Source organism: Telmatherina bonti, assembly GCF_933228915.1.
Source record: "Telmatherina bonti genome assembly, chromosome: 15".
NCBI lineage: Eukaryota > Metazoa > Chordata > Actinopteri > Atheriniformes > Telmatherinidae > Telmatherina > Telmatherina bonti.
The window spans coordinates 18,279,351-18,297,401 of record NC_136613.1 but is presented as its reverse complement, the minus strand read 5'-3'; the positions used below and the strand labels follow the sequence as shown (position 1 = coordinate 18,297,401).

The 18,051-nt window shown below is 39.3% G+C and overlaps 1 protein-coding gene across 1 annotated transcript; it reads right to left on the bottom strand.

Moving 5' to 3' along the window:
* On the bottom strand, positions 1-17,195 carry mid1 (midline 1). The gene is made up of 10 exons (XM_079253971.1): positions 17,040-17,195; positions 11,317-12,038; positions 5,985-6,080; positions 5,287-5,394; positions 3,495-3,643; positions 3,270-3,397; positions 2,208-2,351; positions 1,487-1,648; positions 1,185-1,392; positions 1-1,029 (listed from the first exon to the last, which is right to left on the bottom strand). The coding sequence occupies exons 2-10, from the start codon at positions 11,980-11,982 to the stop codon at positions 681-683; spliced, it is 2,010 nt and encodes a 669-aa protein (XP_079110097.1). The 5' UTR covers positions 11,983-12,038; positions 17,040-17,195; the 3' UTR covers positions 1-680.
* Between the last annotated feature and the right edge of the window lie 856 nt (positions 17,196-18,051).

Genomic DNA, 18,051 nt, shown 5'->3' with positions numbered 1-18,051 from the left:
CTAAACTGCAGCAAAACATTTAGAGGTATTAATACTTTCAAAATGTTAAACTGATTGGTTCAAATCAAAATCTGAGTGATGCTACTGTATCTATTTAAGTGGCTTTTTCATAAAATACAAGGGCAACCAAACATGTTTATTAAGTCAGATGGGGATTAGAAGTACATTTTATGACACCATTGATTAATCAAAGTGCTATGACTTGAAAAAAATCATCAAGACATTTAACATAGTCCATAAATCAATGTAACCAGAAACATGTTGGTTAAAATTCCTTTTTTTTTTTTTTATGTACTAAAATGTTTATCATCCTCTTTAATGTGAGTGAAAAAGTGTGCAATACAAACTTTAAAAAAATAATAATAAAATACTCTGGAGTCCTTGTTCTTGAATTCAAAATTACAAACAAAAACTCTAAAGTCACCCAGCAGAGTACTAAACATAACTGTGCAAAGCAAGGAAAATATTTACAAGTGCCTGAAATTAACATTTTAAATAATTCAAATGAATTTTGACAGTTTTGTTTCAAAATGTTAACCAAGGCCATTGCATCTCATTCGGCTACAGTTTTCTGTTTTGTTATTTTTTCCCTTTATTTACCACCATCATTAGGAATGTGGTTGTCACAGTTTAAGAGTTGGCTCCATTTGGATGAAAAACGAAACACCACACAAATGTCTTCAGGGATTGCAATCTGTCCCCTCTAAGTGATCAGGGATGGGCAGTCCACTGAGGATTGTCAAACATCTATTCCACACGTTGAACACAGGGCAGACTGGCTGAGAAAAGTCAATTTCAAACGTGTACAAGTGCTGAGAGCCAACAGCATCATAGAAGGACAGAGATCCTGAATCGTAGTCCAACAACACCCCAAGTCGCCTCAGGTGCGGCGAAGGCTCGATGGGAGTCTCTTTACAGTTGTGTCGCACCGCCCACGAGTTGTTGCAGCGAGACAGCACCCAAGAGGTTGAGTTCTTGCCAACCCACTCGTGCTTCGGAGCTGATTTGTAAGCTATTCCCACAGCAAACCTGGAAATGACAGTGAATCACTCATTTATTGTTAGTACAAAAAATATTAAAGTCATGAAATAAATGCAACAAAAAGATCGAGACTTTTAGCCATATATTATACATAAGTGTGTGTACCAAAAATAATAACTATGACTGCAAATAGATGAATGTACCACGTGCTGCCTCCGATGAGAGCCTCCCAGTAATGGCGACCGCTGTCGATGTAGACATTTCCAGTGACACCATAGCTGCTGTGACTGGAGAAGCGGTCTTGGCTGTGGCTTTTTTTGGAAGATGTCTCATCCCTCTCTACAGTCAGGTTGTCATGAGACACCCTCAGCTTACGGTGAGCAGACTTTGGGTCCAATTTGAATGGCTGGCCTTAAAATCAAACAAAAAGATTTTAGCAAATCAGATTTGTTGAGTTCTCTCAGACAGTTAACAGCATGTGCATCAGTAAACAAAGCTGACATACTGTTCGTCTTGAGTCTCCCTGGTTCACTGCTGCGGTTTCCGGCCTGGTTTATGGCCTTCACTATGAAAATGTACTTGGTGCCACACTGAAGCCCGTGCACCGTGTAGTGATTTTGCTTGATGTTTGGGACGATCATCCAACTATCAACAGACTTACACAAACCTGCGGCCCCGACAAGAACACAGTCACTAACAAAGAACAATGTAGCCTAAACATTCCTGCTAAGTTTGTAGAAAGTGTGAGAGTGTCTCAGTCTATCACTGCTATTTTTGACTCATCAAACAGTGTCTCATCATCACTCATGCAAGTACAATATTGGCTCTGAGGCAGACAAAAAATAAAAATGCTTGATTGAGCATGTGACCATATTAGGGTGATCAATTCAAGCAGTGCATTTCATTTACATCCAGGAACAACATAGAACCTTTTGTATGATGTGCACCTGGAGGCAAATCCAATCTGACAGTTGTCCCTTCTGCCCTTTCTTTCACTAAACAAAAATAACATTGTATTTTGGTAACATCTCATTACTCGTGAAAGCCAGGACAGAGCTCTTTCCTCCCGCTGCTGCAACACCATATTATGTTTGGATATTGCAACATAGCCCTCAATTTAAAACCCTTCAGAGAAATCCCTTTCAAATCCCTCAGTCAGTACAATGTTTTCCGACACAAGCGTCGCGTCATGTCGCACCCATAAGAAAGCCTCATTACAGACTTACTGACAACATTAGATTGGCTGGTGAAGATGGCGTACTGAAGTTCATATGATACAACAGAGAATTCATCATCTGATGTCCAGTGAACCGTGATTGTGTCATATGAGGCCGTACATAGTTCTTCACGGATTACCGGTGGATTTGGTGCTGCAAAAGGAAAAAAAAAAAGAAGAAAGAAAAGGTCTGATGTTGAAAACAAGTATAATGAAAGCAGAATAAATTTTAGACTGAACACAACATCAAATGACAGATTGAAAAAAAAAAAGAAAAGAAAGTCGTACAGAGCAGCGCTGGAAAAAATAGCAGCATCCATTTGTGTGTTTCAGGGTGGCAAGTGTAATTAATCCACGCTGGAGTTCCTTCAGCTATTACAGCTACAGCCCCCATGTAGTGTTCAATTCTCGCTGCACGGCAGAAACTAAGCATAAATGATCAAACCTTTTTCACTCTGCAGAAAAAAAGCAAATCCGTCCCACAGAAACAAGCTATTTTTTTCTGCTACCCTCTAACACAGTTAAAAGGTAAAACGTGTATTTATTTCCATGTTGACACTTTTAAATAGTAGTAGCATTTTGTAGTATACATATATACATATACACATATATGGTAAATCTATGGAACAGAGTATTGGACCAACCAGATGACAAAATGGTGAGTGGGATTTTATATGGGATCTCTCAGTAAGAGGAGAATGGGAGATTATACCATTACTGTGAGCTCAGTGAAGCTGAGAAGGAAGTCTGCTTTTTCTTGCACTTCTGTCCATTTTATGATGATTTCAATGAAACACATTTTCCAGAAAGCATCAACACATGTAGGTCTGTATTTAGGTATTGATTTACAGGGTTATTCGATAATCATGTACTGTATTTGCAATGTACAATGATATTCAGAAAGCCTGGAATAGAAGAAAACAAGCAACTTGTACAAAATAGCGGCTCTGACGATGGATCATACTTAGTTGTTCATATATATATATATATATATATATATATATATATATATATATATATATATATATATATATATATATATATATATATATATATGCCCAACCTGACTTACCTGTGAGATAATCTAAGCTTTCAAGCATTTTCTTCTCCCTTGTGAAGTCCAGAGCAAAACTATCAAAGCTGTCATTCAAGTTAATCTCTGGTAAAAGGATTTGTGAAGATGCTGTTGCCATGGACACCCTACGATCATAAAATGCATGAATTAAGAAATGAAGAAATTTTCATCCGCTATAACAGCCATGTTTTGTTGAAGGACAGGCCTTTACTGCTCCCTTACCTCTCACAGATGCTTTTAGCTGTCTGAAGGAAGCGAGCATGGTCAGTCTCCTTGAGGGTTTGGTCAGCCTGAGTGATAAGGGAAGAGGACCTTTCGATGCACTGCTTGCAGCCTGCAATCTGTTGTGCTAACTTCCTCAGCCTCACCGCCTGGACAGAAAATATGGTATCGAGATAGATGAAGATCATGGTAAATAACCAATCTATTAAGAAGAGCCAACCTGTAGATGCTGGATTGGCTTTCACCTTGCCTTGTTAGAAAATCCTGCTAGGGATATGGAAAATCAGATTTTTCAGTCATACTCAGCTGTACTTGCATTAGAGGTATATTTGGGTAACACCCCACATAACACTGTCAGGGTAACAACATCCTCTTAACTGGCTTAGGGGCTGACAGCAAACTCACAACCTGTCACGAGGCATGAAGTGAGGAAGGAAAAAGTCTTCCTCCAGAGAGAACCATCACAGGAAGCAGGGATGATCTTAGTCTGTCACTGAACATGGCACAGCTTGCCACCACCTCTCTAAGGGCATCTAACAGGGGAAAAGGAAGGGAAATAATTCAAGGGGCATGGTACATTTGAACAGAAGTGTAATATAGAGCAGGGACTACCTAATCCGAACCTCTTGGGTCAGAGTGTTGCAGGTTTTCAATGCGTCCCTGCTCCAACTCACCTGACGTAAATTAATAAGTCATTGTGCAGGAACCTCTTAGGTATCTCTGGTATAGAAATAGTATAGATATAGATGCAGCAGCACCACATCCAAAAGCAGATTACTGAGAGCAAAAGCAATACAAAGCAATAAAGTGAATATATTATGCTGTGTGCCTACAATCGTCATTAAACAAGTAGAGAAGTCTCTAAACCAGCCAGAGCAGTATTTTCCCCTTAAACCAAAAATCAATTTTCTTTTTCTTTTTCTTTTTTCTTTTTTTTTTTTAGGCTATAACTGTTTCATGGCCTGCATGATTAAATTGATGCACTAATTGTTCCCCTAATTGTCTTTATATCAAACACTATACAAACTCTGTTTGGGTCAACACTGAGTTTAAAAGACTAAATAAACATCTCAAACCTATCGATGAGCTGTTTGTTAGGTCATATTTACACAGTATTTGGTCAGGTTGTGGGACTGGTCGGATGCTAGGAACAGCCATTCCAGTTGCAACCCTGATTCCCAAATATCTCTAATAGTGTATATCAAGTAAGTTAAGGCAAAATGCAGTTTGGGGATTATTTAAGCCACCGAATGTTTTCACCAAATGAAAACAATTAGCACTTTATGAAATGGAAAATATAAGAGAGGTGAACCAGGGCCATTGAGCAGATACACAAAGTCTTGGTCAGATGAGAAAAACTGTGGTAAACTGGACCCTGATCCATGTATGTAAGGTGTATCGCTGCCATTTAATTCAATGCGAGCTTCTTTTAAACATGTAACACGTTTCAGTTTGTTTTCCGTGTTCTATAGTGAATAAAATACTGTTCTATGACATTTATAAATGATTGCACTTTTTGAGTATTCTCATATCCTGTGTGTGTTGAACTGAGGAAGGGTGTGTGAAATATTTCAATGTATGAAGAAAATGCAGCGTTAAAACACTTTCACTTTAGGCAGGAACATTTTGAAGATACATTTTTTTATACTCTGTAACTGCAATTTGTTATTGCTGCTGTACTAATAAGATCAGCTAGTTTGATTCGGGGACACAAGGGTACCAACACGGACAAAGTGATAAAGAAAAAAAACCCAACAAAGGTTATATAGATACAAAGCGTGAGAAATAATACCTTTCCCTCCTTTATCTTGGTCGCGATGATTTGTCTCCGCTGCTGTATGATGTTAATCAGCTGGTCACACTCTTCCAGCAGCTTGTTTTCTTGACGCGATGCATTTACCTAGACAGGACAGAAGTATACTGTAGATAAGAGACAGCAAATAATAGTTTTTCTTGTCTTCGTTTGTTTTCTAAGACTGCTGTGCTGCAAACTTTCACACATGCTGGTTGGAAACCTTTGTAGTATTTTCCACGAGAAGCAGAAAAGAGTGAGGCAGGAATCCCAATTAGAGGAAAATTCTGCCACGTTATGTGGGGCAGCACATAGGAACAATCAATTGACACTCTTAAAGGTTTCTCTATGTGGCCCTAACTCAGCTGTACTTTCAGCCAAATTTTTAAAAAGATACTTAAATCGTGAAAAAGGAATTTTAATGTTGGATTATTCCATTCTTTGAAAAGTCATAGTGTTTTAAAACTATATGGTCAAATAAAATAATTAGTTAAAAGCATCATAACACAAGCAGCAAATATGTAACATATCATTTACCTCAGAAAATGCTTTAAAAATGCACAATACGTAGATATATTTAAGATACTACCATCTCAATCCTGTCAGATACAATTATTTCAGATGAAAATGCTTCAGTTGTCCATGAAATGCTAGTCAGAAGTAAAGAGCCAAGGAAGCAGACAAATCAAGAGCCTCACCTCTACGTGTTGGCAGGTTTGGATAAGTTTGCCCATCAAGCTTTCCAACTCACTGGTCCTCTTGATTAGATTATTGAGGTTGGAATCCAAGACTTGCTACAAAAACAAAATTAAAAGGGAATAGATAATTACTCACTTTCCACCATCGAAATGTAAGCAGCTCAACAAATCTTTGAAAGTAGTTTGAGTTTGTGAACGGGGACATATAGTAAAGACATGTCATGCCCAAATGTAGTGAGCACAGGATGCCACCAAATCTGACTGTCCACTTTTTTGGCTCTGATTACTGTGAAGCCCCCCAGTGTCCTCCCTGTGGTGCGCCACAGATCCCACCACACTGCCTGCTGAGGCCATGGAGCTTAACAGAGCATCTGCCAGTGATTTGGACAACTAAACTCTGGCCGTGTTAATCACTAACTGAGATCAAAGGCGTATGTTTGAAACTTAATCTCTCTCTGTAATTGGGTGGCATGAGGATGGTTTACTGTGAGGCTGAAAAATTTCCTTTATTATTATAAGTATTACAGATTCAGTCTCCTATCAATTATAAATGTGTGAAAAATACTTTAATTCCACTGAACACCCAAAGAGCAGGCACTTAAAATACAGCCGTTTGAGATGCTCTAAGAAGAATATCAGAAAAAGGAAAGAAATCTCTTATATTTCTACTGAAATTCTACTACATACTGCTAAAAAACTAGAGAAGAATGAGTAAAAGGTGAATAAAAGAATAAAGAAATAAAAAATGAGTTATAAGAATGCAAATATCATGTCTTTTTAAGTGTTATTCTTGACTGCTCTACTAGCTGAATCAACAAATGAATAATGGACGGACAGACAGACAGATGGATTTCTTAATGATTTATTTTCCCTCATGCTGGTTGCTTTTGAGCATACGACTAAAAATATGCAGTCGTTACTATATAGTAACCAACATGTTCACAAGTTTACTGCAGCTGTTTCTACAGTTAGTAGAACCTTACATGAGCAAACACAAGAAAATTAACAATATTTTATAGATGTGTGTAACAGTTGTGGACCGCATACAGGGTCTGTTTAACATCTGTTTTGTTTCATTTACATAAAATAAGTTGGGCTTTTTCTGAAAAAATACTTCTTCTAATCTGCAATTTCATTCACTGAATTTTTTTTTATGCGAAGTCTGTTTTTAATTAACACAGTACTTAGAAATACAATACAACAGAGAGATGTTTACCACCTAAATATCATGTCTTTACAGTGTATTCAAATAAATATCGGTTTAAAAAGATTTACAAATCATTGCATTCAGTTTTTATTAGCGTGATACACAATGTCTTAACGTCATCTTAGCTGGTAAATCTGTTTGCTTTGGAAAATGCTTTAAAAATTAAGCTCTGAAATTAATCTAATGTTCAACTCATCAACATGATTCAGTTTTTTTTTTTTTTTTAACTTAGTATCACAACTTAAGGCGGTCAAAGCTGAAAGCAAATATCAGAATGCAGCAAAGATCCAAAGCTTCACGCAAACAGTGGCGAGACCACTTTCATGTTAGGTGTTTCACATTGTGATTTCATAAGGTATGTGCGTCACTATACACCAAAATAGCACAGTTTTTATTTTACGGCTCTCATAAATATATTTTATTCATACTGAAAAGAATGGGATAAAAGCCATTTCAGGTGCTGTGTTGAAGATAGCAGCGAGTTCAACATTTTAAAGGGTTGCATGGAGCATAACATATTAATCAAACTGACTTCAAATATACCCTAATGTATGCAGTTTAAAGACCTTAGTGTTTCTGTTGTTTATTTATGTGAAGAGAGGCACAAATAAAGCCATAAAGAGCAGATGGAAAAGCGAGGAATCATAAGACAGAGTGAGTTAATCTCTCCAAACATTTTGATGAACCGGTTTTCTCAATTTTCCTAAAATATAGCTCCTTCTGCAACATTAATCTTCCTGTTTCGAACTCTCTCTCTAATTAGCTCTCTTTCCTAAAATCATTTAAACCTGACAAGAGGAAAGAACAGCAGCTTCCTTTTGCATGGGAATGTTTCTGGTCCCACACCTTTATATTGGCCAGACGTTCTTCCTTCCTGTCAGATTCCGAACAGGTCACTGTCAGAAGCAAGGGTTTTATCCTGTATCAACATTAGGAATTCAATCCGTAAGCAGCCACTTCATCCTGTGAGGAGTGCAGGTCCAATTACTTATCTGTGGTTTTTATTTAGTCGGAGCTTTAACTTAATCAGAGCTCATCATCATGTTTTTATACTCTGTATTAATTACAACACGCTCTTCATTTCCTCCCTGTATGAGCTGGTGGAGTTGTCATTAAGAATACATCTTGTTTAACATACTGTACACCTCCCAGGGATAAGACGTAAATAGCATTAATCTTCTTGACACCAAGAACATTACTGGCATTGACACGGAACTTACTTACAACCCACCAAATATTGTTGTAGGCAAGCTAAAGTTGTTGTAGCAAGATGATGGGTACACTGCAAAATCTGCTAAGGAGTAAGATGTTCTGAGCTGCTAAGAATCCTTGGGAACACACACACACACACGCACACACACACACACACACACACACACACACACACACACAAAGAAATCTTGAGATGTTGACTCAGCCTCAACACTCCCAAAACATCAATCTGATCCACTGAGCATCCAAAGGATACACCAGAACAAGACTGTGACAAAAGCAACGACCTGCAGCTCACAGGACCCAAAGGATTTGTTAACACCAACATCCCACTGTAAGACGCGGGACTGCCTGATGTCCTCTGTCTGTACCCTGATGGATTAGAGAGTGCTTTTGGTTTCATATGTTGTTAGATGGTCAGTGTTAATGTCACAACTAACAAGGTGCTTTATAGACAAATCATTCAGATTGACACATCTTGCTGTCTAGGGCTGTTTGGAGTTATTTCTAATGGAAAAAGCTTTGTCTGTTTACGTACTGGTACGCAGATTCATTTGTGTCAGCTGAGATTTTGGTAAACCGGGACATAAAAAAAATGTTTTAAAAGGATGTGATTGCAGAGTTTTGCAGCGATAGGGAGATTTATGGCAAATTCAAATACATTTCGGATGCTATATGTTTGTATTGCTGGGGTGCAGGGTGTTGTGGTGGTTAGCGCTGTCGCTTCACAGCAAGAGATTACTGGTTTCAATCCTTTTCTCCCCATGGATGCATCGGTACTCTCTGCATGAGCCAGCTTTCTAGCACAGTCCAAAAACATGCATGTTAGGTTGAATTCTTTCTATGTATGCGAATGAGTGGTTGGTTGTCTCTCTAAATGCCCATCTCTAATATAGATGTTCAAAAAAATTGTGATAAAAGGTTAGAGTAAAAGGTTAAATATTCTATTAAAAGCACAAAGGAGCTTGGCTGCATGAAGCCTGCATTCTATGAAAAAGGTAATTTCTCTCTTGGACGGGAATTGCCATTTCCTCTTTCACTCGAGACCTCTAACAAGGGAAGTAACTGCATGTAATGTAAGGTCAACAGGATGCAAAGATAAATACATGAAAAAGTGGAATATCAGGCACCATGAAGACATTATTATGTGAATACTGAACATAAGCAAATAGTTCATATCATTCATCAGAGAAAACCTGTCATATTGTTAATAATAGCAAGCTATCAAAAGATAAAGTGGACTGTGTTGATCTTAACCTCATCATCATGATGACATGAATCATCTGGAGAATGTTGTTTTGCAGTGGTAAGACTTGACTTGATATATTAAATGGAATAATGATAACACAACAGATTCAGAAAACTGAACATTATAATAACTACAAAGGCTACATTACTCAGTTATAAACCAGAGGTGACTATTTAAGAACACATTTCACTTTTATTTCACTTATATTGTTTGATTTCTTTGACTTAATACATTAAGTCAGTACAAGAAGTCTGTCCCGCTTGCACAATCAAAGAAATAACACTGATCACCTGGTCTGCCTCCTGGTGTGAACGTTCACGCCCCGCACTGAGAAAGCGGCCAGGAGATTTCTGCACATCGACAGCATGATCAAACAAAGGAACAAAGTTAAGACTGGTCCTCTGACCTAACGTCCCCAAAAAATGCTGAAAAAAGACTGTTTGCATCCAAATTCCACTGTGACCAGCAGGCATTGTGGTAGAAAAGGAATGGGCACAAAAAGGGTTTTGAGTTTTGTTTGTGATACTTGAACCCATCATTTTGTGAGTCATGCATGAAAACTGTGAGTGTTGGTGGAAAAAAAAAAAAAGAGGACCTAGTTTTTTCATGCAGTCTTTGCCATGCAGTGGATCATCTTTACTAAAAGTGTTTTTTAAACCCCTCTTTTACAATTAGCTTATTGCTGTTTATAGGCTTCATGGTATGATGCTTCATAAAAGAACAGAAAATGATGGTCATGAAGTTATGATAAAACACTTGGAAGGGGGGTGGTAGCAAAATTTCTTTGGCAGCTCGTTCAAATTTAGAGTAAAAGCAAAGCAGAGCCACCTTTTCATACTCAGGCTAACAGCATTGTCTCATGTCTTATTGATGCGCTGAGAGTGAGCGTCTCTACGTAATCTGAAACCGTGAAAGCCATCTCCGGACCTGGTGCTATGATATTTTAGACCAGCTAAGTAAGACACAGAGATCAACTCACACACAGCATATTACAGTCATATCTAGCTGAGGAAGGAGGTCATTTTCTTAAGTTTTATCTTTCACACTTTTAGCCATGAAAAGCTGATCGTGAAGCACGGCTTCCTGAATGATTACTAACTAAATATGAACATTAAGCATCATCAACTCATTCCTCCATTAAGGCAAAAGCTGGTCTGGTTTTCATGAGGATTATGTTAAAACTACAAGGCTGGATTTAATTCAATTTAAAGGAGAGGTGGCAAATTTCCAAAAGGAGAAACCATTAAATTTTGGGGTGGATCTATATCAGTTTGGTTTTTTTTTTAATCACTAAATAAGTCATTGGCCTCTGGAGGAGGATACACAACAGTCGCTCCAATAAATAACATTATATTTTTTTAAATAGTTGCTTATTAATGGAGGCTGCTTAAACTACACAAATCCAAAACTTACACTTTAGTTGTGTGTGTCTGCTTTAAGACATTGATGCCGTTCAGAATCTGCTGATGAACTGGGATTTATGTGAGTTTTCAGAAATACAGTACAAAATACATAATAAAATTATGCCCACTTTCATTATAAGCTTCTGCACCTGACATGCTAATAACACATTGATAAATGCAGCAATTATATTTGAAACCTCGAAGGATCAAGCGTGCATTCTAAGTCTCCAACTATTCTTTGAGCAATAAATCATTTCTTACCTTGAGTTTGTCAAATCGGTCACCGAGGGCCGCTACTTGGTGGTCACGGTGTCGGCCAACAAGCTTGCAAAGGGCACAGATCAACTGTTCATCCGTCACACAGTACATGTTGACCTTCTCGTCCTCATGTTCCAGACACATGAGCCCTCGCAGATGGGAATCCAGCAAGGGCTCGATCAAACGGTGGCCTGTGAAAGGCTTCTTGTTTGGATGAGTGGCCTTGAGACACTCCTCGCAGTATGACACCTCGCAGGTGACGCAGGTCTTCACAGCGTCCAGCGGAGGGTCCTGCTCGCAGAACTGACACTGCACCCGGTCAGTGGACGATGTCATGGCTTTAGTGTTGGGGACAGCTCGTTCACGACGAGTCTCGCTAGGAGAGTTCGGTCCGCTTAGAGAGGCTTTCTGGTAGCGGTCAATGATGTTCTGCAGGGTCACGTTGCGTTTCAGTCCCTCTAGGCCTCTCTGGTTGAGGGTGATGACATAGCGACAGGTTGGACACTGGAAGGCGGTGATGGACTGAATAGACTCAGTGGGGGTGCAGTGAGCGATCAGGATTCGGTGGGCACAGTTGAAACAAAGACTATGAGCACAGGGCAAGAGCAGTGGGTCCTCAAAAAGCTCGAGACAAATTGGGCAGGTCAGCTCTGACTCCAGTGTTTCCATCTTCAGGCAAAACAAAGAAGGATCGTCAGCGAAATCCAGGGAAGCTGAACAGCTATCTGAAAAGATAACAAAGAGAAATCAGAAAATTATGGCGGTAATGAAAGAAGTTCAAGTGTGGGAGGTTGTAAATATGAGTTCAAAGTTAGATTTCCTAATATTAATCATTAAAGAATTTAACATTAGTCTCGCCAAATATATAAGGCTTCAACTTTGCAGATTGTGTAGTTTTAGACATGAAGCATATACAGCCTGAATAAAATAGACATGGTGAGACTCATTATGAAGTATTTCTGATCATTAAAAACAAAATTATTCACATCTATTCAGAGTTTCATTTGATGTGAAAGTCTATACATATTATGCAAATATTTGTGAGAGAATGATGGATATGAAGCAATATGGAAAATGATAAACATGCAAACAGAACACTCATGCAAAAACGTGTGTTTGCATATAACGCATAAGATGCCTCTTATGGGTCTGCTTGGCTGAGCTGGAAGAATGTAGCAGTAGCTTATTTTAATTTGGCACAGGAATAGTCTGCATGTGTTCTTCTCTATACTGTAGTCTGCAGGCAAGCTGGTCGGTGAGGGTTGAGAACTCAGCCAAGCAGAAGTCTATTGGCCTGCTTGCTAGATGGCTGGGGCTCTACACTATCACAGACACTAAGCCTTTGTTCCCGGTCAGTCAGACACCCCAGCTGCAAGTGGACACACTGGGCTCACAGCGTCTATCTCTGTGTGAACTCTCTACCTCCACTCATTACGTGTGAAGAGGGCAAAAGCTCATTATTAGGACAGTCAGGCACAAGTAGTCTTTTGAAGTTATGAGGATACAGCAATTACCCCTGAGCAAAAGACCTAGGTTTGTTCTTTCTGTGCTTTTCAAATTTTCAGACTTTCAGTGATCCCACTCTACAGTACAAAACAAGAAGCAATTGTTGCACTTGTCTCTTGTGACAGTGATGCATCTGTGGGCCTTTGTGCTGTTTTGTTCTTTTACCCTGCAAGCAGTAAATGCAGGTGACTGGGAATTACGTTCCTGGATCAAACATGACCTCTTCCTTATCACTCTTTAACCAAACAAAAAAAGCATGAAGATTAAAGCAATATTATTTCAAAGTTGACATTAGAATATAGTCTCTAGAACCACATCACTACTTCTAACATCACTTTTTTTTTTTTTTTATTTAACAACATGACATCATTTTACCAAAGCTGCAACCCTCTCCTGCTTTGTCAGGTCTAGTCAAACAAGTTAGGCAGCTGGTTCAAGCAGGTTGTCCTAAATACAACATGGATAAAAGAGCTTTGTTAAACACAATGCAAACAGGCTGATCCTCTGATGTCATCACCTATGGTACAAAATATCCTGAATATACAAAAAGCTTGTAAAATAGCCCTGTGGCAAAGAGCCACTGCAAATAATTACAGACCCAAGTACATCACACACTCCTGAAAGGTGTCCCATTCATACACAGTTTCCTTTACCCACCGATGGATTTCGCCCCACTTTGCACTGCCGAGACATTTTTGTTGAAGGAAAACTTCTGGCCTGAATCATAAAAATATATTCATAGCAAATGCACCAGTCCTAAACTCCAGCATGTTGTAGAGATTTGCATCCAGATGGCACAAATTCTTCAGTACACCAGTAATCCTGCAGCAGAGCTGTCATTAAGCAAGGGATTGAGCAAGAGGTAGCAAGCACAACAGGAAAAGTTGCCCGACAATTCCAGGAAAGCCAGCTCCACCTACAGCAGGAGCTCTGGCCAGTGCTGGGAGAAGAGGGAGAGCAGACAACAGAGTGCTGGAGAGAGGGAGTCAAAGTCAGAAAACACGCGGCGGAGGGACGGGATCATGCAGAGCCCACGTCCTCACAGGCAGGTCAGTGTCCTCCCAGCCCTGCCCATTCAGAAATTCAAAGCATCAGGATCAGTTTCAGTCTTCCTTGTGTAGCTGTCTAACTGATTCAGGCACTACAATGCTGTGGATTGGAACTTTTCTTGGCACTCACATCAGGGATTCAAAGGGTAAAGCTGAAAACACATACATAGATGAGAGCACAGCAAGACACAGTGAGGTTTGTGACTCACTCCGTATCCAACCAACAAGGAGATGAGGAATCAGTGAGCAGTCCTCTTAGACACTTCAAATTGCTAACATGGAAAAATCTAAATTCCATATGGTTCCACAGACTGTAAGAAAAAAAAAGAAAGAAAAAAGTATATCCTCTTCATAAAAATGGAAGGACAATCAGCATCTGCTATAGGCTACATCTGCGACATCCACCTCTAGCAGCTGGCTTTGATGTGGGAATCACTGAGGGACCATCTGCTGACAATGTGCCTCTATTTCCACTCACAACCCTGCTGTGCTCTATTTTGATTCTCCTGTCATTCAGACAGGTCTCCCAAGTGACAATGCACTCTCAGAGACTAGTACACACTGTAAATATTAGAGGCAAGCTAAAGTTCAAACAAACTATGTGGGTGCAAGCCACGCTGCATGGGAGATACACATGGGAATGTGGCTGCCATTCCCTTACTGCTCTCTATACACTCTATATACCAGCTGGGAAAGAAGTTACTATTAGGTGATCAGTGAGAAAACCTATTACACTGACATGTAAATAAATAAATAAATAAATAAATAAAACAACATAAAAAAAAAATATAACAGTGATGATGAAAATGACTTTTACCTACGTTTCCCTTTTGCATTTATTATAAAGTATTCACAACAGTAAAAACATTCTGAATTACCATGTGAGTTTATAAATATTTTTGACAATAAAGAGGAAATAAACCCTCCCTAGTTGCAAATATAATATGTGCAGTGCCGAGTTTTATGTTCAGAGCCTGACAACATTGTATAGATAAATTTTGATAACCATATTGGGCTGTATTACATAAACCAACTGAAACGCATCAATAATTATAAAAAAAAAAAAAAAAGCACATTAGTGGGCTGTTACTAACTTTGCTTGTGGTGATGAGTAAAGTTGAATCTAACCACAAAAAGCACATAAAGCTATGAATCTGATATTCAAATACCCATATGAATTCTAACATCAGATCACAAAACCTGCATTATGCATGTAACTTTGAAGAAAAGTCAAGGAAAGAAGTAAAAATCAAGATACAACATCCTGGGTGTGAACAGATAAGTGTGAGACAAGGATTTAACTGTATGATTTGATCCCAAAAGATGAACCGTGGTGCTAAGTTAACATTTGGAGTTATATTTGATTAGGTGGTAATATAGAGATGAAACAATTACAGTGTCTCAGATATGAAGGCAATTTTCTGTTCAAGCACTCGCTAATCCCTTTGGTTATGGTCTTTTATCACCCTTAATGATAGCTCTGAACCATGTAGGCTATTCAGAGGCTGAAAGAGTGATTGCTCTTTGTCTTCTTTCCCGGGGCTGACACCTAACATATTTATCTGTAATCCTGTCTTCACAGCATAGCTGTGACCAATGTGTGGCCGGTTGCAGCTTCCTGTAGCAGCCAGCTCAGCAGGCCTAATGTCATTTACAGCTGCAGCAGCACAAACCAGCTGATTAGACTGTCAGATCTACCTGATCTGCAGCTGCAGACAGTACACAGTTTAACCTAATGGAGCCTAGCCCTGACTAACATCTGCCGATCTAGTTGTTTACATGACTATAGAGTACATGTTAATTACTAAACATCTTGGTGAGTCAAGTGAAAAGCACATCTGTCAAGCATGACGTCACATAGAGAAGAACAGCAGTGCCACAAGTTGTGATAACATGAGTTTAGGCTCAAGTCTCCTTCAGCAGATGTTGAAGAGGTAGCTCTGACTGATTATAACTGCTGTGGGCTATTTGCTATATTTCTTTTCTTTTTCACCTATCCTTATATCGTTCATAGCTCTGCAGGCTCACTGTTTGTGCTGCTCAGGTCACCCTGGTCAGCATCAGGAGTTGCACCAAACTCCCATTTCCTCTCCGCGACTTGGCAGGTGGCATCAGTGGGAAAACACCGTATCCTTTCCACAACCACAGGAACTTCCCAGAATGTGACTTTCCAAGCATGCAGCTGTAACGTGCTACCCATAGGTCCAACCAATGGAAATGTTCCAGTGGGTTTCAAACTATCCAAGTAAGCACAGTGTTAAAAGCTTAAATGTGAGGGGGGGGGGGGGGGGGGGGGGAAACTTCTTTTTTTAATCCATCAGCTTTATTCGTGCAGTTTCCAGACGCCATTCAGCAGAAGACACGTTCAGTTGTTGTAGAAAACAATCAAAGAGCGACATCGTGTGGACGATTTGTGAAACTGCGCCTCCAAGTTCGTCTTCCCAAACTCAACCGGAGAATCAAGTGTCCTGATGCACCTGATTAAATCACCACAACTCATACACTGATGCTAACTTGATTTAATCGTTCACTAAAAAAAAGTTCTCAAAGACTTTTCCTCCAGTAAATCTTATTTATCCTTCACTTAATCCAATCCAAAGTGTGGTAAAGACCTTCCCATTGTGTTGCCATGGTGACAGCTCGATATCTGTTAGACACACCAGTGATCAGAGCCAGTGCTGTGGTGGGAAGATGTCTAACATTCCTCTCACAAGAGCAAGTTACTTATTAATACAGGCGCCGCATGGTGTTTCCCCCCTCTCGACATTGAAGAGAAGCTCTGAGTCCGAGTAATTGTTACAAAGTATGTCAACCAAGAAAAGATAATAAGAAAAAGGGAAAGACCATCCATCAAATATTAGAAGCATGCATTTAAGAAATTGTTAGAGAGCATGCACTGAATGACTCCTTTGACAGAGAAAATCTGCTTTGTCTACACACCCACCCATTTTGGTACTGTTTAATTATGAAATCACCATCTGTTTTCTCACTTAATCATCTTATCCCTTTAGTATTATTCATAGTTGAAACAAGTAGGGAAAAACACTACGAAACCTAGTACTCAAGCAGATCCCTGCCTGGAGGCTTGGTAACACATGATGACTCACTGTTTTGGTAGAAAAACAGAGGCACAGATACGCAGAATGAGTTTAGAGTGACCCTCTGACTTACCTTCCTCATGGTTCCAGTCATAAACATCCAGAAAAAGGAAAGTACCAACTTTTTAGTCAGTCACTGGTGAGATTCAGGCTCTGCAAAGCTGATTTAAGTGACTCGTCTCCAACTCTGAGTTGCTGAGCCTCCAACCCTCTTCTCTAAGTCTAAAGGAGGATCAGAACTTACCACCTTTTTTTTTTTATGTTTGCTCTCACTGAGAACTATCCTGTCTAGATGTAGTGGGGTGTAAATTGCTCTTTGAGCCAATCATATGGAAGGGGCAGGACTTTTGCTGGTTTGGTCTATCAGAGCTATCAGAGCATGACATGCTGCCATAACTCGCAACAAAGCTTTTTTTGTCAAGTTTGAATAGATGCAAGGAGCGGAAGACTACAGAACAGCATTCAGTGGGACCACAATCAGGCAAAATATTAACTGCATTATCAGTACCCCAAGCAAATTCAGTTTAGCTTGTCGAGGCTGGAAAAGTTTGTCGTGCTCAATGCAAGATTCAATACAGTCAGTCAAGTCAAATATGGGAATTAGTAATGATTTTATTCCCCAAAGAAGAAAAGAGTCATTCTCTGTCGCTAACTTGGTCCAAACTCCATCATGGCCTAACTTTGTGGTATTAAAGAACAGTCCCTCTTCAAAAAAGAAATTTAAAAAAGCAACACATTTGTTGAGTTACATGTCAGCAAAGAACTTTAAAGTGTAGCTTAGTGTATGTTGGCTTTTATTAACTTCTGAAGAAGACTTATTTCTCAAAGCAAACACAGTCCTTCACTTCCTAATATGGACCCTTTGACTGTGAAATGAAAATAGACAGGAATGTTCTAACATTGTAAAAGCTGACATACAAAGTTGTTTCAGACTGTTGGCATCTGCTCACCAGTCCTCAGCTGCATGGAAAGGCAAACATGTTGGCTGACAGTTATAGAGAAACTGGTCGAATAAAGTTTGATCAGCTTCTAAGCCGTGAAGCATGAGGCACACAGCAAAATACTGTGTTATTACCTGAAACAAC

Coding starts and splice junctions, on each gene's coding strand:
- mid1 (XM_079253971.1), bottom strand. CDS start 11,982: ATGGAAACACTGGAGTCAGAGCTGACCTGCCCAATTTGTCTCGAGCTT. Junction 3,398..3,494: donor GCTAAAAGCATCTGTGAGAG/GTAAGGGAGCAG, acceptor TTATGATCGTAG/GGTGTCCATGGCAACAGCAT. Junction 1,030..1,184: donor CTCATCGGAGGCAGCACGTG/GTACATTCATCT, acceptor TGTCATTTCCAG/GTTTGCTGTGGGAATAGCTT.